A 23414-nucleotide genomic window follows, 5' to 3' on the forward strand; every position below is an offset into this window, starting at 1 on the left:
CACAAAGGACACATTTATTCATTTCCCAAAGAAAGCATTCCAACTCAGTGACAAGACTAAAATAAAGGAATATATAACACCCCAGAAACAATCCATCTTTTACTATGGCCACTACCAGGGCCGTCTCGAGCAGGTCGGGCGCCCTGGCACTGAGGCGCGGAGATCACTCCGGCGCCCTCGCAGCGCGGCTTTGCCATGCAGCACCCCCCCCCTGCTGGCCCCGCACCCTGGCACCCCGCGCCACTGGGACTGCACCTAGAGCCGGGCCTGGCCACTACAAAAACAGGTGAGGAGGGGGCTTACCTTCAGAAGGATGTCCACAATTCTCTGTTGGTACTCTACAGCTTGCTTGTCATTCTTAAAGTCTTCAAATGTCTTTGTTAGGTAATGGTATTGGGAGAGAAAAGGGGGAGAAACACTTTATACCTTATTCCCATACAATGGGAAATACGAAAAATGCAGCAGCTAGCAGTAGGACTTGTTACATCCTTCCTTCATTCCCTCACGTCAACCGTAATTATCTACTAAACTTGTTACTTTACTCTGCTTGTAAATCTTGTTGCAAAGATGTCGGTGGCCAATTAGACTATAGAAACTGGCATAAAAGTACAACAACACTTTGCAATGAAAGCTTTTTCTGATGGACAGTATCATTTGGCCTCTGCCTGTAACACAACTCGCTCAAACTATAATTGTTTTCAGATGCCTGCAGCATCTCAGACAGTAGTTTTGAAGTGGAGAAGCTGACAGCAACATGCAAGCTGTTAAGATACGACAGCTTATATTGTGGCAGAAAGTTATGGGGTACTGAGGCAGAGACAAGTGCAGTGCATAGATGTAACAATTTCCAGAGGGGATAGCCATGCTGTAGCAAACTCAAAACCAAGATGTTAAGCTCATGCGCCTATTATAGCAGAGGGTTAAAAACAGGGCCTGAAGGAACAAAGGGCCTGTTGAATGGATTATTAACAGGGAAGAAAGGAGCAAGATAAAGAAACCTCCAGAGCATTAAGGGAATCAACCAGGAGAGGAATATCAACTATACTAAAGACAGTAGAGAGGTCAATGAGAGGCTTATAAGTCTGGAAATAAGATAATAGTTTTTGATTACTAAAGTTTCAGCAGTGTGCAGAAGCCAGATCGCGGAGTCAGTATTATTTCTACAGAGGCAATCTTCCCCACTTCCAATATGCAAACTAGACATCAATACAGGCAACAATGTTAGCTGTAACAATAGGCACAAAATAATTTAGTTCTCAGCATAAAGAGGTATTATTTACACCGAGCAAGAAGGTATCCCTGAAGTGGAAAAAAGTACCAATAATAACAGTGTGCAGTGTGGTTTGTGGGTGTCCAGTGTGAAACTATTAGCAGGAAGCACAAATGGAAAAGGAGATGAGCATCCATTAAAATGATGGGATTTTCAGTGCCATCCTTCCATCCCCTCTTCTTCAGCCCTCAAACCCAATCTAGTATTGTGGGCTTCTAACCCATAAGCCTCACACATACACCTTCCACTCTCCTTGGATATTAAAAATGGCAATGGAAATAAAAGGAGAGTCTTCTGGTTCTCTGTTCCTGTATCTAATAGTAGGGCAGCCTCTGGCTTCCAGAAATAGCAACTGCACGGTCTTTGTAAAATAAAAAAATAAAAAGGGCAGCTTTTCACACACTGAGCAAGTGTACTGCTACATAATTTTTTATAATATCTGGCCCACCAAGAGTAATGGAATCCATTATGATGAACAAATTTATCACCAGCATAACCTGGCCTGGAGACCTGTTACTTGCTGCAAAACTGCATATGCAATACAACAGCATTTTAAAGACTGTTCCCAATAAAATATGCATTTTTAAAATGCATTGAATACATTGGTTAAAGTTCAAGAAATATGACTCCCAGTGTTGGTGGAATTTATGCCAGTGGCTCCCAATTTCCCTTTATTCAGAAAAGCCTTGCAACTGTAAATGAGATGGTTGGCTCAGAAAGACTGAAACTCTACACACCATAAGGAACAAATATTATATTTGTCAAACAAGTTTTTCTAGATTAGTGGAATATATATATATATATATATATAATCAAATGAAGGAGGTGATGGGATTTCTCCCCCAATATCTTTGTGGAAGTGGTGTTGCCACTTACCAGTGCAAGAACATTGAGGAACTCCCGTGTATCGAAGTGCAGCAGGGTGCGGACATAGGGGTAAACCTCTTCATCGGTGGGTGCCTCTGCTGAGTGCAAACGAATGAGGAATTCAAAGACCTGCCATGAAAGATTAATAATCACTGAATACCTGAAGGAACTGTTCGAAGCTTACCAGCTCCTTAAACCTCCTTGAGAATACAGAATGGATTTTCAACAGCATTTTCTGTTCCTTAAATGCCATCCACTGTGCTGGACGTTTATTTCCTGGTACAAGTTCAATGATTTAACAGTAGGCAAAGTACTTCTGTTTAACATATCCCATGGCTTCTTACATCCACTTTCACAATTATTGACATTTATTGCTGCTCACTGGCATCTGAGAAAGATTATCACCACAGGCTTCCTAAATAATGAATTCTGGCACAAGCACATTTGCCTTCTAGATTACTTTTCAAAATGCACCTATTCCTAATATAGCGAGTCAGTTTATTGGGACATAAAAGATAAAGGGAAGATTGTTAGCAGAATTTAAAACAGGAGAGTGATTATGAAAAGCTATGAACCACAGGCCAAATGCTGGGGGAAATACCGCAAGATGGACAATTTGAGCGAGAATGACTGGGGTTACCCCATCCAATCACCGTGCTTAAAACAGAAATCCATGAATGAGGCTTGGGCCACTGGGGGAGGAAGAGGAGTACAGGGAGAGTTCACCGTCCCCTGGCAGTGCGATCCCGGTGGGGTGCCATCACGGCTGCCTACCTGCCCGTGCTGGGTGCCACGCCCCCCACAGGTGGTGTGCCATGCCCTCGGGACGGGACATGCACCAGCTGGGCACAGGACATCTCTACACGGACCATGCCTATGGCTGTCCATCACAGACTATGAGCAACAGGTACATCACAAGACCAGAACAGCAGAGCAGAGTTGCAGAGAGCCACAACTGTGCAACTACTTGGGATAAGGAGTGCCAGTTTAGTAAGTAGGTTATATGAACAATCTGTACAGTGAGGCATGAGACACAATGCTTTGCTGTGGTTTAAGTAACAGTTCCCCGAGGAGCTTTAGCAACAGGAACACTGAAGTGATGCTTGAAATTTACTGGCAGTGATTTAGATGCACCTGGCCTACATCCAAACTATCTGCCATGCTACTGAGCTGAGCACAGCTAGTAAGTGCTAATGTCTTTGCATACAGAGCAAAATGATCAGATATGCTTCAAAATGTTGCTTCAATGTGGATATTAAAAGCTGTTTTATACAATTATTGTGGCTATTTAACAGAATAGTTAAGTCACTTCATGATCAGGGAGACAATCCTGTGCACACTGTACTTTGGGGTATAGGTAGAGCACGTAAGGTTGCACTGTAAATGTATAATACTTAGTGTAGAAAAATCTGGAAGATTTACTTGTTAGCCCTTATCCCCAACAACTCAAATGAAGCCGGCATGCACACAAAACAGCCACACACTGTCCCCACCCTTTTCCATTCTGCATGTTCCCTCCCATCATGTTTGAATGCAGAATTAGGCTTTTTAGATCAATGGCTTTTCTTTCTTTACATTGCTCTGAAAAATACCATACATAAACACAAAATGTCACCTAAATCCTTCATGGCAATCCTATGATCTTTTAAACTGGATGGGGGATATTGTTTTTGTTTCTTGCTATGGTATGTATTTTTGTGTATTTTTAAATTGGAAACCACCCTGGGCAGTATACAAATTTAAGAAGAAGAAGAAGAAGAAGAAGAAGAAGAAGAAGAAGAAGAAGAAGAAGAAGAAGAAGAAGAAGAAGAAGAAGAAGAAGAAGAAGAAGAAGAACAACAACAACAACAACAACAACAACAACAACAACAACAACATAAAAAAAATCCTTCCAGCAGCACCTTAAAGACCAACTAAGTTTTTTATTTTGGTATGAGCTTTCGTGTGCATGCACACTTCTTCAGATACAATGAAACAGAAGTCCCCAGAAGCTTATATGTAGAGAAAGGGTGGGGAGGGGTATCAATCAGAGGGGTGGTGGAAATGGGTGATTGACTGACTGATAGCTGTTGATGACTTTAAACGACTGCAAATGGTCTTGCATGAAAAAGCAAGGGGTGAGATGGCTGAAGATCGCTTTATCATGTATACTGAGATAAGAATCCAACGTCTCTGTTCAAACCAGGTCTCTCCATGGTTTTAAGCTTGGTGATAAGTTGCAATTCAGCAACTTCTCTTTCCAGTCTATTTCTGAAATTCTTTTGTAGTAAGACAGCTACTTTGAGATCTTGTATAGAATGTCCTGGGAGATTGAAGTGTTCTCCTACTGGTTTCCCTGTCTTGTAATTCCTGGTGTCAGATTTATGTCCATTTATCCTTTGGCGTAGAGTTTGGCCTGTTTGTCCAATATAGAGAGCTGAGGGGCACTGTTGGCATTTGATGGCATACACAATGTTAGATAAAATGTTAGATAAAAATCAGGTGATCCACTTATTTACCATCATCCCTGACAACTGAAATGAAGCTTAGGTACCACAGAGCAAGTCCCACAGAGTTAACTTGAATTACTCCCAGGCAAGTAAGAATAGGATTGCAGCCTTAGCCTTTAGACTAGTGGTGGGGAATCTGTGGCTGTTCAAATGTCTCATCAGTCCCAGCCAGCCAGCATGGCCAATGGTCAGAGATTATGGGAACTGGAGTTTTAATAATAATAATGGCTGGTTCAGCAATATCTGGAGGCTCTCAAGGTTCCCCATTCCTGCTCTAGACTCCCATGAAGTCCATAATGGACAACAACAACAAAAACCAGAAAAAAGCATAGCTCAGCTCCCAGCTGACTGTATCTTCATGGAAAGAAGGGCAGGGGAGAGAATCAAAATGTGTATGAAAAAGTGTTCAGGGACAATCACAAAGAGCTGTGGCAGACAATCAAAAGGCTACCGTTATCCAGATGATAGCAACTTTTTATCAGATATCTGCAATGTAACGGCTAAGCACAAAAGGCATGTCATTCCTATCACATTGTTACATGATTGCTATAGATAAACCAGGATCCGTGATGGGAGTCATCTGCCAAGTGTAATAAATTTAATATCTGCACATAGTCTTAAAGAATATGACACAACTGGAATGTAGGGGGGAAACTATCCTTTTGAGTTTTTATTTGCTCGTGTTCCTGCAACATTGCCTCTTTTGTTTTGTCTCAAATTTTCTACACTCCCTCTTGCTTCCTCTATAATATGACTTCCAAACATGGACCAGCAGTCTGTGAAGTTGAGCTCAGAAAACTTTGGGATATTGCTGTGGCAACCACTGCCAGAGTGGGTGGATACTATTCAAAGATGGAGGGAAGGGAGTTCCACAACAAATTATGCCTTTGATAATATTATTATTTCTTATTAAGCACACCTACAGGAGCAGCTTCCAAAATTTTAAAAAATGCACAATTATTCTGGCAGAACATAGGAAACTGCTGGACCATCAGTCATTCAGCTCATTATTTTCTACACGGACTGGCTGGGTTCCAAGCAGCAGTCTCTCTCTCAGCCTTACTTGGCGATGTCAGGGATTGAACCTAGAAGCTTCTGCATGCAAGGACAAAAACTTTAATACAGTGGTACCTCTACTTATGAATTTAATGCGTTCCGAATGCACATTCGTAAGTCGAAAAAAATTGTAAGTCAAATCCCATAGGAATGCATTGGGAGAAGAAATTCGTAAGTCGAAGCAACCCTATCTAAAAATTCGTAAGTAGAAAAAATCCTATCTAAACCGCATCCAAGATGGCGGACGGAGCTCCGTTCGTAAGTAGAAACATTCATAAGTAAACTTATTCGTAAGTAGAGGTACCACTGTACTGAGCCACTGGCCTTTCCAGTGAATTTTGCAGTTTATTTTTAACTCACCTGATTTTTAACCAAAGGTACCAGATCTTCAGGAATATTGCCCAGTGGATAAGCTCGACCTGCCAAACAGCAACTGTTAAGAAAGGACAGGTGGAGTTAAAACAGTGCTATAAATTAAGAACTGTAACATAACAAAGACCTAAATGTGGCTGGAAATGGCCCCCATTTCCTTACCTAGGTTCCTACTCATATACAAGTGGGACCCTTCAACAAACAGCAGCAGAGTGCTCCTGTTCAGGGTTCCAGTCGCTCTGTTCTATGCCCCTATAGTTTCCCCACTCACCCAAAGCAGTCTATCAGCATTAGAATTTAGTTTGCTTGCCTCAAATCACTTCAGTGACTCCACTTTTCAACCATGCAGGCACCCACTTGGCCCTGATAATACCTTTCTTGATCTTAGGTCTACATTCCAGTCAAGCTTCTATTATGATGGTTCTGAATAGCCTCTGTCCTGCCAAGTGTTCTGAGCCTCTTGACTTTCCCTTTCAATTTCCCTTTTATCTCATTTTTATTAAGTTTCCTCTTTTGAAGTCAGAACAATGTTGGACTTCCTTGGCAGTTGTCCACTTATATGCTGGATTTCATAGCACCATGGTCAACTGTTCTAAATCAGTTCAACAATACTTACATCTTGCACTAGGTCGTGGACTCCATTTAAGATAAACTCTAGGGTTGCTATCCCTCTGGTCAGCTCCATGGCCAATTTTTCTCATGCAGTTATTTAGGGTATCTGGAAATTTTACTTCTTTACTGCAACTGTGCATGTGTGTACCCAGTCGATGTGAGGGAATTTGCTACTTCAACAACACTTCGTCTTTCAGGAGCCTCCTTGATTTCATTCTACATCTCAAGATGACACTGTGCATTTGAGGCAGTGGGATGATAGGACATCCCTAGCAGGGGTGCCAGCTTGAATAAAATATGGGGGAGGCAGATAAGCCCCGCCCCACATAATAGATCAGATGATGTGGCATGCACACACCATTTGAATGGCAATGCTCATCAGCTGAGGGATGGGGCAGCCTGCCTGGGGTGCACAGAATCCTAGCTTAGCTATGGTATTGGCTGCTGGCATGGCAGGGCTGTTGGGTTTCTCTGCCCCTATGTGACAAAAAAGATTATACTGCAGCGGTACCTTGGTTTACAAACTTAATCTGTTCCGGAAGTCTGTTCTTAAACCAAAGCATTCTTAAACCAAGGCGTGCTTTCCCAAAGCAGCAGGGGACTCAGTTTACAAATGGAAAACATTCAACATGTTCTGCTTCCAAGGCAAAGTTCACAAACCAAAACACCTACTTCTGGGTTTGCGGCGTTCTTAATCCAAGTCGTTCATAAACTAAGCCAGACATCCCCAAACTTCGGCCCTCCAGATGTTTTGGCCTACAACTCCCATGATCCCTAGCTAACAGGACCAGTGGTCAGGGATGATGGGAATTGTAGGCCAAAACATCTGGAGGGCCGAAGTTTGGGGATGCCTGAACTAATCTGTTCTTAAACCAAGGTGCCACTGTACTACAGAAAGCAAAACATAAATAACTATCTCATAGATGCTGGATGTACCATACCTTATATAGACAAGAAGCTTGTTGCCCATGATGACTTGCTCGTCTAAAAACAAACAAATAAACCACACACAGAGAAACAAAAGCTTTGTATTATCTTCTGGAGTTGAATTTACTCAAAGTACATAACCTGCTTTGCTAAAAGGGCCTCAGGTGATGGTACTTGCAATAACCAAGTAATTTGACAAACTCAATGTTCCATTTTTTTCATAATCTGATATATGGACAGATGTCTGCACTAAAGACATTGCATCTGGATACTAAGCATTTGAGATGGTTCATGAAAGGCTGAAAATGTCAAAAAAATACTATAATTTTAACATTTAGTAAATAATAGTCACTATAAAACAAAGGAATGACACCATGCTTGCTCAGAAGGTTCAGGGTCTTGGTGGTGTATTCCTACCCTCTTATAGGATATTGGTGTCAGCTAGAAGAATGCATAAGTCCCCCTTCAATTGAGCTATGGAACATAATGAGCTGCCTTATACCAAGCCGCACCACTGGCAGGGTCCCTCCAGGGTTTGCAGCTCATTTGGCTACACAGAAGCTGGGTAGGATCAGCATACATGTTAAGGTATAGGCTGGATTCATGTTTTAACATGAAAGACCTTTCCAGAGAGAAAGTTTATCAGTGGTTAAGCAGCTCTCTCCAAGGGAACAAGCCAACGAGGTGAGCTGGTGAGCTGAGACTAGGATGACCGGAGGTGCGTAGGGTAGGCTATAGCAATCCCTCATATTCAGATATCACAAACCAAACCACCTTTCAAAATGCTCAAAATGTAAATTTAAACGATAAATACTTATCAAACACAGAGTACCTGAGAGAGACTTTCCAGCACTAAGAGGATGAGCAATGACCTTGAACAATTTCTGGGGGTGGGAGGAATGAAGAGAACACAAACAAGGTTAGCAGATGTTTCCTTTGTTGCTCTTCATTTTTGTTCAACATAGTAATAGTGGATTTGGCAGTAGTAAAAAGACTTCAAAAAGGGAAAGATTTCAAAAAGAGAAAATTGCCAAGTAGTCAAAGAGTGCAAATGTAGTTGAATGGGTAGTTTTGCCCGGGGCAGTTTGGTTTAAATAGCTGCAAATTGTTTAGGAACAGCGTAATACAAAGGTAGTGTGCCCCAGGCCCACATCACATGAGGTGAAGCTTTACTATGTGGGAAAGTGTACTTAAACACACACCTGCTGCCTTCTCCAGTCTCTTTCAATGCCACAACAGCAGCTCATCTGTCCATTAAGAAAATGAGGGAGCAGTATGTGGTACTACTAAATAGGTGACACTGAAGTGCTGGCAGAATGTCACCCAGGGAATGTGTGTGTGGCTTCTCTGTACACATGCACAATGCTCAGAATAAGTAAGAACTGCAGTTAGAGAACAATAAAAACTGGACTGCTCCAGTCTAAAGCAAGAGACTAAAGAGTAAAGGAAACCAATGTGGTGGCCTCCACATTGGACCAATGTTGGACCAATGTTGGACTTCAACTCCCTGAATTCCTAACCATCAGCCACCCTGGCTGGGGCTGATGGTAGTTAAGTGTCTTGTGGAAAACCGATGATGAGCATAAAAGATACATAGTATGTGGCTCCAACCTTCCTACCTCCATTGGTGTAATATAGTCATTCATGCCACTGTTGTAGACATAGATCATGGCATCATACAAACGATTCTCCCAACACATGAGGACCACCTAGGAACAAAAAATATGCCTTGAGACTTGAATATTTATTCAACACTATAACAGATAGTAAGCAGAATGTGGACTCAGAAGATAATGTAAACTAATTCAGCAATACATATACAAAAAGCTGAAACTGATTTCCTTAAATGAGGGGGAAGAGAGATAATTTGTAGCAAAAGGCTTTAGAATGTCCCCATGCTGTTTTTGGAATTCCCGGCTTTTCAAAGGGGTGTTTAAAGCCCTTTTACAAATAGAACCATGCTGCTTCTTAAACTGCAGTATGGAGCTGCTTTGGAAACGCTTTCAAACAGTCCTGTGCTGCTCCTTGAACTTCTAGTTTTTTAAGGTTCAAGCAGCACTAGAAGGGAGAACAATTCCCCCTCCTTGAACGAGCCACTGCTCATCAGTTAATGGGTGGTGGAAGTGTTTCACCAAAAGAACAATTGGGAGCTCATTTTAAGTGCCCATTTTTTCTTTTGAAGCCCTGCCCTTACCCATGAGACACCTGGTGACATCATACATGACAAGAATAGGGCGAGTGGGCATGGACTCTTAAAAATAGCTTTGCAGATCAAGTGGGGAGGCCTGGTAAGCCTTATTTGGCTTGCAGACCAGAGATTCCCCACCCATGATTTACGCCATAGCTGCCAAGTTATCCCTTTTTACAGGGATTTTCCCTTATGCTGAATAGGCTTCCTCGCGAGAAAAGCGAAAACTTGGCAGCTATGATTTACGCCAAGTTTGAAACTGGTATTTGAAACTGGTATTAATCCACATAATTATAGCTGGATTAATGTAGATTATGCTAAGAGACCTTGTCTGGTTTTAAAGGCTTTTTAGAGTTTTACAGAGCCCAGGGGGATCTCTTTAGCACAATGCAACACAAAACTTTTTAAACATCTTGTTCTATTAAAAACATCCATACTTAAATAGCCGCAGAGTGAGATTACATCCATGTCAAAATATGAAGGTTACCAATTATCACCTGCTGTATGTCTAGGCTGGTGATATCCATATGTACAATGCAAGCCTCCATGTTTGCCATTAAATTCTTATCTTGGAAGTGAAGCAGCAAATCTTTCATAATTTGAGCTGTAATTCCCATCAATTTATCACTTAAAATGTATGGCTCAAGACACTCCAGAAAGACACCCTTTGCCACAGAATTTTCACTCATCTTGTCATACATCTGGCTAAACAACAGATCCCTAGAATGAAGATGACAAGTGAATAAGTAATTATCAAAAATAAAAAACTTATCTTAGCTAGTAATGGTTGATTTCTACTGCATACACAGCAGGCAAAAACACTTCCTGCATTCATATTACGGGTAGGGGACTGGTTAATCTATTTCTGCCAGTACAGTATTAGTTTTGCATGTGCTCAGACAGTAAATCTTTTCTGTCCCATGTTTAAAATACATATTAGTCTATAAATATGTATTTGTTTCACAAAAGGTCATTTAGTAACATACCTTATCTTAAAATAAACATTTTGGTACTTTTTTAAAAGTGAGAACTGCTTTGTAAAATTCAGATGAATGTGAAATTCAAAAGGATAATTGCATTCTGATTTGCACTTGAGTCCCGAAAGCACAGATCAAGTCAATTTGCACTGGAATTCACAAAGATGAAATTCCTGAAACATCTGTCCTTCGGACCAAAAACTTTAAAAGGTGAGGCCTTAAGAGGAAAATCCATTTAGAAACCCGCCATTTTACAAATAAGCAATTGCGAATGCAGTGCTATAATTCAAGATCATTCAGACAGGAAATTTAGAGAAAACCTTCCCCTATGGCTCAATTGTTCCATCATTGTCAGCTCTCATATCCCACTTTTCTTCTGGGACACCTGCTGTTTGTCATTAAGGCAAGGAACAGCCATAGGTGGCAGTCCTGGTGCAGTATGTATGGCAAAGCTACTGAATTCAGTAAGCAAGTTTCTCATGCTCTCACTTACATCCGCTGAAGCAGAAGGCAGTAATCAACAATGACAGGCACCATATCCTGTGAAAAAACCACACAGAAAGTGTCACTAACAATCCGCAAGTACTACTTGATCTCCTATTACTGCTATGTAGCTGTTATCCAGAAAAGATTAAACTTGCACTGATATAGGGAGATCACAAAATTAGGAAGTCACTATATTGCTTGCACATTATCCTCCAGACTGGAATTTTTTTCTGACACAGAAGAATCTACCCTGCGTCTACCACAAGATGCCCAAGAGCAGCATAATAGCAGCCTATACAAGGAAACATTTTTATATAGGTGCTTCCATTTCTCTTGAAACAATTCATAACCATTTTAACCTCTGAATTTTAAGTGGAAATAGAGAAGAGAAATCACTGCAAAAGCATTGTACCTGAAAGTGCTGCTCCATAACCTGGATTTTACCCTGATCAGGACATTTCTTCATCGTTCGATCAGCAAAATGGATAAGAATTTCAACCATCTGTGAAACAGAAAAATTACAGAGGTAGGGAGTGCCCATCATGCTTTACAGTATATGAAAGGAAGGTGCTTGACGATGGAAGGAGAGAGAACATTCCCAGCCCTACCTGAAGATGCCAGAGACTGAATGTGGGATCTTTTGCATGCAATGCACATGCTCTAGCACCAGGGCCAGATTTAGATTTGATGAGGCCCTAAGATACTGAAGGTGTTGAATATATGCTATATGGTAATTTATTGACTTAATAGGTATCTAAAGCCATTTGCACATGTTGCCATGCAACCAGTCCATGCAGAATGTAAAGGTAAAGGACCCCTGACAGTTAAGTTCAGTCGCGAACAACTCTGGGGTTGCGGCGCTCATTTCAATTTACTGGCTGAGGGAGCCAGCATACAGCTTCCGGGTCATGTGGCCAGCCACTTCTGGCGAACCAGAGCAGCGCACGGAAACACCATTTATCTTCCCGCTGGAGCGGTACCTATTTATCTACTTGCATTGGCATGCTTTTGAACTGCTAGGTTGGCAGGAGCTGGGACCGAAAAACAGGAGCTCACCCCGTCGTGGGGATTCGAATCACCGACCTTCCAATCGGCAAGCCCAAGGCTCAGTGGTTTAGACCACAGCGCCACCCACGTCCCACAGAATGTAGGCACCCTATATATAGAAATGAGCAAACCAGTGATATTTTAGGGAGCAGTCCAGCTGCCAAAGTTCTCTCACAGATGCTGGGTTTCCTTTTCACAATCCTTTGAATCTAATACCGGTAGTAATGGCCTTGAACTTGGTGAATCAGCAGCCAGTGCAGATCTTTGAGCAAAGGTGTCTCATTCTTATCAGCAGCCATGCTACAGCATTCTGCACTAACTGCAGCTTCCAGATCAAGTGCAAGAGAAGACCCACATAAGAGTGCATTGCCAGGAATCCAACCTTGAAGACAGCAAAGACTGAACTACTGTGGTCAAGGCTCTGCCGGTTCAGGAACAGCCATACCGGTAGCTGTGGTATCCGTCACAGCTGCTAAAGGTGCCTCTAACCACTAAGGCTAACTGGACCTCCCACAAAGTTTGGACCCAATATCAATTAATGTAGAGTGTCAATGTTTAATCATTGTGGAGGTGTAACTATATACTCTGGTGTTTGTTAATAAGGATGAGCATCACTAAGAGAACAATATGCATTGATGCCAAGTGTGACATTTAATTGTCGTTGCTTTTACACATTCAGATGTACACCAACACACACACCCTTAACTGTTTGTTGGGAAAACAAAAGCAACATCATACAAGAAAGAAAGATAGAATGTAGCTCTATATTTGAAAAAGAGAGAGAGAGAGATGAGATTAGGAAGATGAAAAACTCACTCTGTCTGCAACAACAGCCTTTCGTTTCTGTTCATCTCCAGACAACCCTGTTTAAAAACAAAACAGAATACCAAGTCTTTTCAAGGTCAGACTGCAAATGAAAAAGCTCCTCACTTATAACTCAGAGTAGGCAATTTTTTAAAAAATTAAATGTCTCAAAACAAAACTTTAAAGTGTATAACCACCACCACATATACTGTAGAATTACAATACAGGCAGGATTAAATTTAGCATGGGATTAGACAAATTTATGGATGACAGGTGTACCAACAATGGCTTTTAGCCAGGACAGAAAGCTGAAAGTTCCATATTCATAGGTAATATATCTCTTAAGATCAGCTGCTAGAAGGTAAGCAATTGGGGTGGGGTGGGGGGCTTTTGCCTTCATCCCCTGCCTGTGGGCTGCCCAGAAGCTGACAGGCCACTGTTGGGAACAGGATGCTGGGAGTAGACTAACTCTATGGATTCAGCAGGGCAGCTCTTACAAGTACAGGGACATCCTGCAGGTGCAATGTACTGCCATATCCATTTGTCCGGCAATATTTTTATTCTTAACTAGCTGGCTCTGCCACGCGTTGCTATGCTTCATCCCTGTGGTTCCCCCCCCACCCTGTTCCGATCCATTACGTAGCCCGCCCCCTTGCCCCCACCTTATCCCTGTGATTCCCCCCTCCCTGTCCCAATCCATGACGTATCACACCTGCTTCTCCCCCCACCCTCCCCAAAACCCCACCCAGGTGAGTCAGTACCTCCATTCGGCCTAGTCTGTAAAGGCTTCGGCCTAGTATGTAAACGGGAGCTGAGGTGCTGTTGAGAGGGAAGGTTTTTTAGGTGGAGTACCAGTGTAGGTTTGTAACCTAGTTCTTTTCCCAGCATGCACTTTCGTCTGAGTGGAGTGTTTTGAAACATGGGTTTTTTGGTGTTTTACTTGCCAGAGGTTTGACATCTGTCTTAGCAAACTTTATAACAACCTTCGGACATTCGCTTGGGACGTTGTGCCCAAATGTGAATGCAATCGGTCAAGGGGTTTCTGAGAACCGTTCGGTGTCACACACATGCACCCTTTACATTTTTATATGTATAGATTTAATCTGTGCCAAAAACTGATTTTTGACATCAAAATAAAAACACTTTCTCCTCAACAAAAAGGTGAGGGTTTTGTTGAAGCAATTACTTACATAGTACAATACCTAAATCAAACTTACCTACGACAGCCTTGGCTTTCCCTTCGTGAAAGGACCAAGCAAGAGCCAGTGCTTCATTAAGGCAGTCTTGCTTCAGAAGGTGATCTATTCTCTGAAGTCAGATACACAACAGCAACAACTGTTACAGATTGTGACCAAAGGCAATCTCCAATTAAGGATTTAATTCAGGCATTCTAATTGCTCTGTTTGTGTTTTAAGACATTTCTAGGATGCTTGCTCCAACACAGAAGCATTCAACCCCTCCCCCAAAAAATTACAATGTGCACGACCCACACATACATGTGTCTCAGATCAATCAGCCACTCAAAAATAGTACTCCACAAATCCATTCCATAAACAGGCAGTACTCTGAAAAATGATTAATATCATGACATCAAAACAACTACCCTTTGAATAACATGGAGCTGGGTGATAATTAATGGCAGTTAAAATAATAAGCTGATCCATTTTGGAACAAAACTATCTATGGGGTTTGCTGGTGGAAGGAACATGATACATTAACTCCCTTTAGCAATTTCTTCACATTTTTGTAAGTTTCCCTCATTGCTTATACACATACAGCATCAACAGTACTGAGGTAATCTTTCACTGCATCATGAATATTTATTTTTTCTATATAAAAAAGACAGCACAGGCTAGATTAGCAATGCTTTATTATGTTGGTTGGTGAAAATATTGCGTTCAATTAACAGGACACCAATGTTTTCTGTCCATAGTATGTATATTTACTCTGCAAAGGTTTGTCCTGAAGGCAGCTCATTCCACCTGTCACCAAGTCATGAACCTAAGCTCTCTACAGTGTCATCCTATACATGTCTAGTCAGTTATAAGCCCAACTTACTTCAGAAAGGCTTAGGCCTATTTAAGTGAATTTAAGGTCGCAGCCTTAATACACTAGGGCCTTTCTCTTCACTTACCTCTCTCCAGCTCCTCAGTGTCATCACATGGACAGACTGAAAGTAGAGGAAAGTAAAAGCGCAAGTAAATGCAGTTGTCTGCCTAAGCATTCATTGGTAGTAACTATGAATTCCCATACTAGCTTCGCAGGATGCTTAGGCAGCATTTATTCTAGGTGCTTCAGATCAAAGGGCTATCTAATCAAGCATCCTGTTTTCCACAGCGGCTAACAAGATGTAGATGAAAAGGCCACAAGCAACATGTGAAGACAAAAAACCTCTCATGCCCTATCTGATGCTGGAGGTAGTATATATAGCCATCATGACTAGGAGCCATTGGTAGCCTTATTCTATTTATCACATTTATATACACCACCTTTCTGCCAAAGCACACAAGGTGCTTTACAAGTACTATAACAAACGACAAATAATTCTACACTGAGGTAATAATAACTTAATCATTCTAATAAGAGGCAGATAAAGAGGCCTAATAAATAATAAAATAGTTTTAAAATAACCTGGTCAGACTTACCTTTGTACCTAAATAAAAAATTTGACCACCACAGTTGCTGATTGACTGGTAACAAGCTTTCTCCCCCACCAGCGCCTAGAAAACATGGAGTGTTTTTATTTAGTACAAGAGTACAGTAGTGGTGTTTTCCATTAGTAAGAAAATATATGAGGAATATAGGGCAATGGGGGAAAAACAAGTGCAGCCAGACCAGTCGTTTCTCTCTCTCTTTTGTGTAGTAGCAGGTGGCAAATTCAAAGTAGAGCATTTAGGTAAAAGTAAAGGGCCCCCTGACCATTAGGTCCAGTCGCGGACGACTCTGGGTTTGCGGCGCTCATATCGCTCTATAGGCTGAAGCAGCTGGCGTTTGTGCACAGACAGCTTCCAGGTCATGTGGCCAGCATGACTAAGCCACTTCTGGTGAAACAGAGCAGCATACAGAAACACTGTTTACCTTCCCACCGGAGCGGTACTTATTTATCTACTTGCACTTTGTACGTGCATTTAGTAGTCATTTAACATTCATTTGTGATCCACTAAGAGTTTTAATGTGTTATGGGTCAACAAGGCAGCTAATATTTACCAAATAGGTTGAATATATTTCAGACATGTAGTTTGCAATGCAACTTGAAACATAAGCTGCTAAAATTCACCAGATGGGCAAGAGACAGAACAAAACTATGGTCAAGTTTTAAAATCTCTAAAATCTGGATATGAGACTGTGATTGCTATGTATGTAAGCAAACAAACAATTTCTTTGTGCAGCAAAGTGCTGGCAGAGTTTCAAGGTATCTTTTGGATGTGTTGAAGTGTATATAGTTGGAAAGAAGAGGAAGGTCCTTTCTGAACGTCTGCTCTCATCATTGTAGCATGGTTTCTCTCTCTATTGCTACCTGCAAGGCCATACTGCACTACATACTAAAATTCCAGCAGTTATGCCATAAAGGAAGAATACAAAACCCAATTGTAGAAAACCAGAGAACTATAAGAAGAAAAGGTGGGGGTGGGGTGGGGAGAGAGATGCTATTTAGCTGCAGTTTCAGGACACACCAGATATTAGATAGGAATTCCTAACAAACCAACATGTTCATTAAGTACATGTCTCATTTGGCCGTACCAGTGCTTGGCTGACATTGCCTCCTGTAGCCAATGATTTGAAATGGCTGCTGTTGTACACTAACTGGACTTCTGAGATCTCCACAGTCTCAAGCTCCTCCTGTGTCTGACGATCTATCACATGCAGTTTCTCCACGCTATCCAGAAGCACCACTGTGCGTGAATTTATCCACTAGAAATCAAGCAAAGATGACAGGTACCAACAATTAATAACACAAAAGGACAGGGGATATTATTGGGCACTAAGTAGATCTTACAAAGCCATAGCATCCAAATTATACAGCTGGTGGCAACATAACTAACTTTAGAAGTTGGGGTCTCAGTACAAATAAGTAAGAGAGGAATGCCATGTAATTTTCCTGGGAATATTTAACCACAATCAGCAAGGCTAGAAGCATACATTCTCAAGTGTGATGTACAAATCCCCACAGTTACGGTATATGACAAACTCTTTCTTAATACAGTATGATGGTCTCCACAACCATTGGGAGCAAAACTTGAAGCACCCCTTTAAGCCCCAAGGCACAAAACTAGAATGAAGTTTTTTTTAAAAAAAATCATACTTGTAGGTTATACGTTTATACTTTTTAAACCTCCAGGTTATTCAGTTTTAAACACCTTTCCAATAATAGTTAATGTTGATGAGTTTTCTACTAGAATTAAACTAAGGCAAATCAGAAGAAATTAAGTTGCTGCTCAAGAGACAAAGCAATGAGAACTATTAAAGTAGCAACAATGTACCTGTATTTAAGTACGTTGAAATTCACTAGCAAATAACAGAGCAATCTAAAATGGAGGTGGGGAGCAGATGAGCCATTTCTGCAACCAACACTTTACCAGATTGCATTGGTCATGTCAGACTGTGGGTTTTGTTTTGTTTTGTTATTTGCTAGCAGGATCCTTGAGCCCCTGGATCCTGCTAAAAAAAGGTGAAAGAACAATCGGAAGTAGCTTAGCTAAGTGATATTGCAGCCTCAGTCACAGCACAGCCATACCTGCCAAGTCTCCCGCTGAAAAATGCGGGATCAGCAGTGGCGCGGCACCGGAAGTTGCGTAGAAGCAACTTCCGGGGCCGCTCTGCCCATGTGTGGGCACCAGAAATAGGGCAGAGTGGCACCGGAAGTCGCTTCTACGCATGCCCGGCAGCCATCTTGGTGGTGGCCGTATGGCAGCGGCCATCTTGGTGACGGCTGCCGCCATGCGGCCACCACCAAGATGGCTGCCGGGCATGCGTAGAAGTGACTTCCGGTGCCGCTCTGCCCTATTTCGGGTGCCCACGCATGGGCAGAGCAGCACCCCAAATGGAGGCTCCCTAGCAGGTAGGAAATCCGGGGGATTTCCAGGATTTTTCTCCATTTGGGGGAACAGCGGGAAACGGATTAAAATACGGGGGTTTCCCGTGAAAAACGGGATACTTGGCAGCTAAGAGCACAGCCCCCTAAATGCTGGTGCTCCTCTCTGCCAACAGAGAGACAACTACCAGCAGGGAGACAACTACATAAACATCTGACACCCTTCACCATCATTACCCAGACAAGTTTCATCTTCTGAAGAGTTAAGAGCCTATTAAATGGAAGAAATGCCTATTTCTTTTTAGCAACAAAATTCTTCGCATTTCCTACTGGAAAATAAAACATAACAACTTACTGTAAAATTAATGAGGTCATAGTGCAGATGTAGCTGCTTCTGCTTTGTAACATGGATTGCTCCAGATTCATCTCTTTTAACCTGGTGATGAAATTAGGTAATTCATACAAACATAATAAACTGCATTATACAGAGTCAGACCATTGGTCCATCTAGCTCAGGGATCCCCAAACTTGGTCCTCCAGATGTTTTGGGACTACAATTCCCATCATCCCTAGCTAACAGGATCAGTGGTGAGGGATGATGGGAATTGTAGTCCAAAACATCTGGAGGGGCTGAGTTTGGGGGTGCCTGATCGAGCTCATGGGCAGCTTACAATTGTGCTACCTTCAGCTGTGTTTTCATCTAACACCCGCAGAGAACTTTTTAAATTTGCCAACGTTTTTCATGATAGCTGGTGATCAGCTTGTGTGTGTTTTACTGTATTATATTTGTTGAGAACAGCTCTGATATATATTTTTAATGAAATTATGGTATACAAATAATTCAGGAAATAAAGAAGAGTGGTTCCCACTAATCCTAATGTACACTCAAGTGAAAATCAAACTGAACAATTAGATACTTTGGCTTTTTAAACAGACTAGTAAGCCGAGAAACTCATCTACAACACAACTGTTGCCATCCTACAGTCTGAGCTTCCATAAGTTAATGACCAACTACTCTGAGGGAATATGTATTTAAAAAGCAACTCTCCAAAGCTGATTGATAAAATGAACCTTACCAGAAGGAAATGGACAACATCTCCTCGGCAGAAGGCAAGCACGGGATTCACAGATGTCTGTACAGCAACAAAATACCATGCTAGCAATGGAACACTGGATGGGTCCATCTGAAGATGAAAATATACTGGATTATTAGCACCAAGTAAATGAAAGAAAAAGGACTGGCTGTAGGGGGGGGGAGTACTGGTTTGAAAGTGAAACATACTGGTCTAATTTAAACTCAATTTACAAAAAGATTTGCTGATTCAACTAATGCTATAGTCATGCTCTTTACTAAATATATAAAAAAATACTTTACTTTTCAAAGCTTTATAAAGATGTAATCAGCTTGAAATGTACAACATTAGCATCTCCAGTCCTTGCAGAGGTGGGTACACTTAAGCCTACTGATTTCAATAGTCTTAGGTATGCCTAATTTGGCAAAGAATTACTCCATCGGCACAGTGTGTGTTGTATAAAGTTCTTACAAGACAATGGAAGGCTGTGTTAGACATCCAAACTAAGGTTCTCCCCAAATAATCCTCAGGCCTGGCCTAGGACAATTTTCTGCCTTAGGCATCCTACCCTCTGTTCACATGTATAGAAGCAGCCTAGACCAGAAGTTGATTCAAGAAAGGAACGTTCTCCACTGGATGTGAAGGAGGCAGGCTAATTTTGGGGATGCAGGACAAGCCATGTGGCATACACAGCTCTGCCTTTCAACAGAGAGTAATGGCTGGGTGGAATGGGGCAGGATCAGGAGAAACAGTCGGAGTGGGAGGGGCTGACTCTATCACCCAATGCAGTTTCCTCCCTTTGCTTCTTGGTAAAGTTGACCCCAGTAACTCTCATGCCCCACCAGAGCACTTTGAACAATCGTGAATTTGTCAAAATTACTCACACGACCATATGGGAAAGTCATCCACACTTTCAAAGACGGTTTCAAGCCAATGACAAGAATCTGCAGGTAGAAATTAAAATAAGTAATAAACATTCTGCATTCGGCAATATTTCTTCCATTTTAAAACAGGATGCCTTGTGCAGAAGTCACCTTTGTTAAGGAAGCCATTGCTAGCAGGGAGTACTGGGTGATGGGATGGTCTCTCAGTTCAGCCTTTGCATGTAAAGGCTCAATGCAGCAGACTTCTCCCTTGGAACCACTGAACAAGCAGCGTGACTCGCATGTTCTCACACCCATGACTCTCCTGAGAATCAAGTAAAAGGACATAAACAAACAGTGGCAATTTACAACGGTGACTTGTGTGTATAGGAATATGCATATACAATTTAGCTTTCAAAAGTGTTGCATGTACTGGTAATTCCAGGAATGGCTTTTAACAACTGCATTTGCAAATCCGGCACAAATGATACTGACCAGCAGAGCACCTGAGATTTTTGTTTTCTGTAGCGACTTTTTACACTTGATGGGTCTCAGCACAGAAGCAGCTACAGAGATCACTGGCAAGAAACAGAGCTAGTATAGAAACAATTCCTCAGCAGCTTCTGGCACAGTAATAAGCACCCATAAATAGAATTTATATTGTTGTTTTTACTGTGTTTGTGTTTTAGTTGCTATTTGCCAGAGTCTATCAAGATGGAACAGATTAGAAATCTGAACAGAGTTTGCCTTACTAGATTTGGGAGCAGGGGGAGAGTTGCTAAGTATGAATGTTATAAGATCTGAAGCTACTGCTGGATGTGAAGTTACTGGATATTCAGTGGGTGCACTGGTGAACTTTGTGCACAACTTAAATTGTGATATACATTAGATGGATTTTTAAATGTTAAACTTGTATTGTTACATTGCAGTTATATTATAATTTTCATTATGTATCATGGTTATTATGCTACAGCTTTGAGCACAGGTTTATTTGTGGAAAAAGCAGTAAATTAATTAATCAATAAACTAAGACTACCCTTCACCATCACAAACACTCTCAGAAAATACATCAAGGTTAACAAGTGTTTTAGTAGGTCAAATTATCCAACTCAGGCCCCAATTACTTACACCCATGTAAAGCACTGCATAGGAAGCTTGCGACAGATCATAGATCCCAAGCACATCTACACACAGCAACTTACATAAGTACATACATTTATATTCTCCTCCAAAAAGCTTGAAGCTCTGATAGAGTTCTATACCTCCGCCAATTTCATCCTCACAACAACCTTCTAAGGTTAGGCTGGGAGACAGTGACTGGCTCATGGCCACCCAGTGAAATTTGTGGCTTAGTGGAATTTGAACCAGAGTCTCCCCAGTCCTAGCATAACAACCCAATAATTACACCAGACTTAGCCCACTGCTTCTGAAGCTGGGGGTTCTGCATACTCCCATGATGAACAGCCATGGGCATTGTGAGCTAAAATCAAGTAATATGCTAGTCTGACACAAACATACCTTCTATGTGGGGATTTTGAAACATAAAAAGTAGTCCCAAATCTTTGACACTCTCCGATCAGTAATGAAAAGGGGATACTCAATAGAGAACTAGGCCTCAAAAGCCTCTAGTGTTTTTCCTCAGTCTGTTCAACTTGAAATCTTGAGCACAACCTGGTGTTTGAAATGCTGCACTTCAAGCCCTTAGAAAAGATTTCATTATAAAGGTTCTATTTTCAACAATGTTAAACCCACAGATTCTTACCTGAAAGAGAGTTCGAATACTGAGCCTCCACTGTCATTGCAAATCGCTAGAGTTGGATCATCTGTAAACTGAACAGAACATTATTTTTTGCCCCTCACGTGTATCTTCTCAGCAACTTTTAAAACTTCATTTCATTAACATTACCTCACTTCTTGGGCACTTCTCTAGATCAGATGGATGGGAGGTAGCCTGCTCTTAATGGGGTTACATTCCCTCTAAAGAAGCGGTTACACAGCTTAGAGGCATTTCTGCACCAACTGCTGTCGCTTGAGGCTCAGGTGGCCTCAGTGGCTCAAGAGTGCCTTCTATCAGCTTCTGCTGGTGGCCCAGTTTCACTGCTATCTGGACAGGGATAGCCTAACCTCTGTTATCTTTGCTCTGGTAACCTCTAGGTCAGATTATTGCAATGTGCTATATGTGGGGCTGCCTCTGAAGACAATTTGGAAAGTTCAGCTGGTGCAGAATTTAGCGGCCAGGTTGCTTACTGGGGAAAGACCTGGCCTGATTGCACCGGCTGCTAATTAGTTTCCAGGCCCAATTCAAAGTGCTGGTTTTGACCTATAAAGTCTTAAAGGGATCAGGAGGACCACGGTTCCTCAAGGATCGCCTCTAGCCCTATGAATCAAACCAGACCCTGCGATCATCATCTGAGGCCCTTCTTCATGTGCCCTTCTTCATGTGCCTCACTGCTTGTAGAATGCTCTCGCCTGGCACCATCATTATATATTGTTAGGCACCAGGCAAAAGCTTTCTTCTATAACCAGGCCTTTGATCTTTAACTATCTGTGGCCTTTCAGAAGCGGTGGGATATTTTTAATGTACAGTGGTACCTTGAGTTTTACAAACGCCTCAGATTACAAACGCTTCAGGTTACAAACTCCGTTAACCTGGAAGAGTTACCTCGAGTTGAGAAATTTGCCCCAGGATGAGAATGGAAATTGTGTGCCAGTGGCACGGCGGCAGCAAGAGGCCCCATTAGCGAAAGCACGCCTCTAGTTAAGAAGAGTTTCAGGTTAAGAACAGACCTCTGGAACGAATTAAGTTCGTAACTAGAGGTACCACTGTACTGCTCTTTCCTATGCAATTCAAATTTTGAGGTAAGAAATGCAGGTGCTGTATTAGGTGTGCACAATTTTAGTGCAGCCAACACAGCTCACAAAGCAGAATTAATTAATATTTCTTACCTTAATGTGCAAAATTGCTGTTCCTGGAGGATGAGCATCTGTTATTGATCTCAAAAGCTTTCCACTAGCCAGATCCCACATTGTAATCTATAAGTAAAAGACCATTAATTTTCTCTAATACAAGCCTGAATTACTAAAGCATGAAGACATCTATGAAATATTTGCCAACCATCTTCTTGTGTAATCAAGTATTATTCAATTATTTTGTCCTACTTTTCCAGGCACAGAGTGTATTTCACATTTTATAAAGTTTTAGAGAACAAAGGTCTAATTCAGACATCACACTTCCCCACTGCCATGGTTTGGGAACTGGGAGCGGACTCCTCCCCCAGGGATGCCAACTTGAATAAAATATGGAGGGGGGGTCATGTAAGCCCCACTGCATAATTGACCGCATGACACGGT

General features: G+C 41.8%; 1 protein-coding gene across 4 annotated transcripts in view; it reads right to left on the reverse strand.

Moving 5' to 3' along the window:
* Positions 1-23414, reverse strand: part of VPS8 (VPS8 subunit of CORVET complex) — an 89829-nt gene that overhangs the window by 53036 nt on the left and 13379 nt on the right. For all 4 annotated transcript variants that reach the window (XM_035133325.2, XM_060274616.1, XM_060274614.1 and 1 more), the window contains 20 exons: positions 23010-23096; positions 21826-21893; positions 20235-20388; positions 20085-20144; positions 19204-19311; positions 18483-18563; positions 16837-17007; positions 15741-15815; positions 15230-15265; positions 14313-14403; positions 13108-13154; positions 11657-11746; positions 11252-11298; positions 10279-10501; positions 9213-9302; positions 8426-8477; positions 7608-7650; positions 6043-6115; positions 2147-2266; positions 304-375 (listed from right to left, as the gene is read on the reverse strand). In XM_035133325.2, the coding sequence (XP_034989216.2) occupies positions 304-375; positions 2147-2266; positions 6043-6115; positions 7608-7650; positions 8426-8477; positions 9213-9302; positions 10279-10501; positions 11252-11298; positions 11657-11746; positions 13108-13154; positions 14313-14403; positions 15230-15265; positions 15741-15815; positions 16837-17007; positions 18483-18563; positions 19204-19311; positions 20085-20144; positions 20235-20388; positions 21826-21893; positions 23010-23096 (1788 nt within the window). The remainder of the gene's footprint in view (positions 1-303; positions 376-2146; positions 2267-6042; positions 6116-7607; positions 7651-8425; positions 8478-9212; positions 9303-10278; positions 10502-11251; positions 11299-11656; positions 11747-13107; positions 13155-14312; positions 14404-15229; positions 15266-15740; positions 15816-16836; positions 17008-18482; positions 18564-19203; positions 19312-20084; positions 20145-20234; positions 20389-21825; positions 21894-23009; positions 23097-23414) is intronic.

Source organism: Zootoca vivipara, chromosome 5, assembly GCF_963506605.1.
Source record: "Zootoca vivipara chromosome 5, rZooViv1.1, whole genome shotgun sequence".
Taxonomy (NCBI): Eukaryota; Metazoa; Chordata; class Lepidosauria; order Squamata; family Lacertidae; genus Zootoca; species Zootoca vivipara.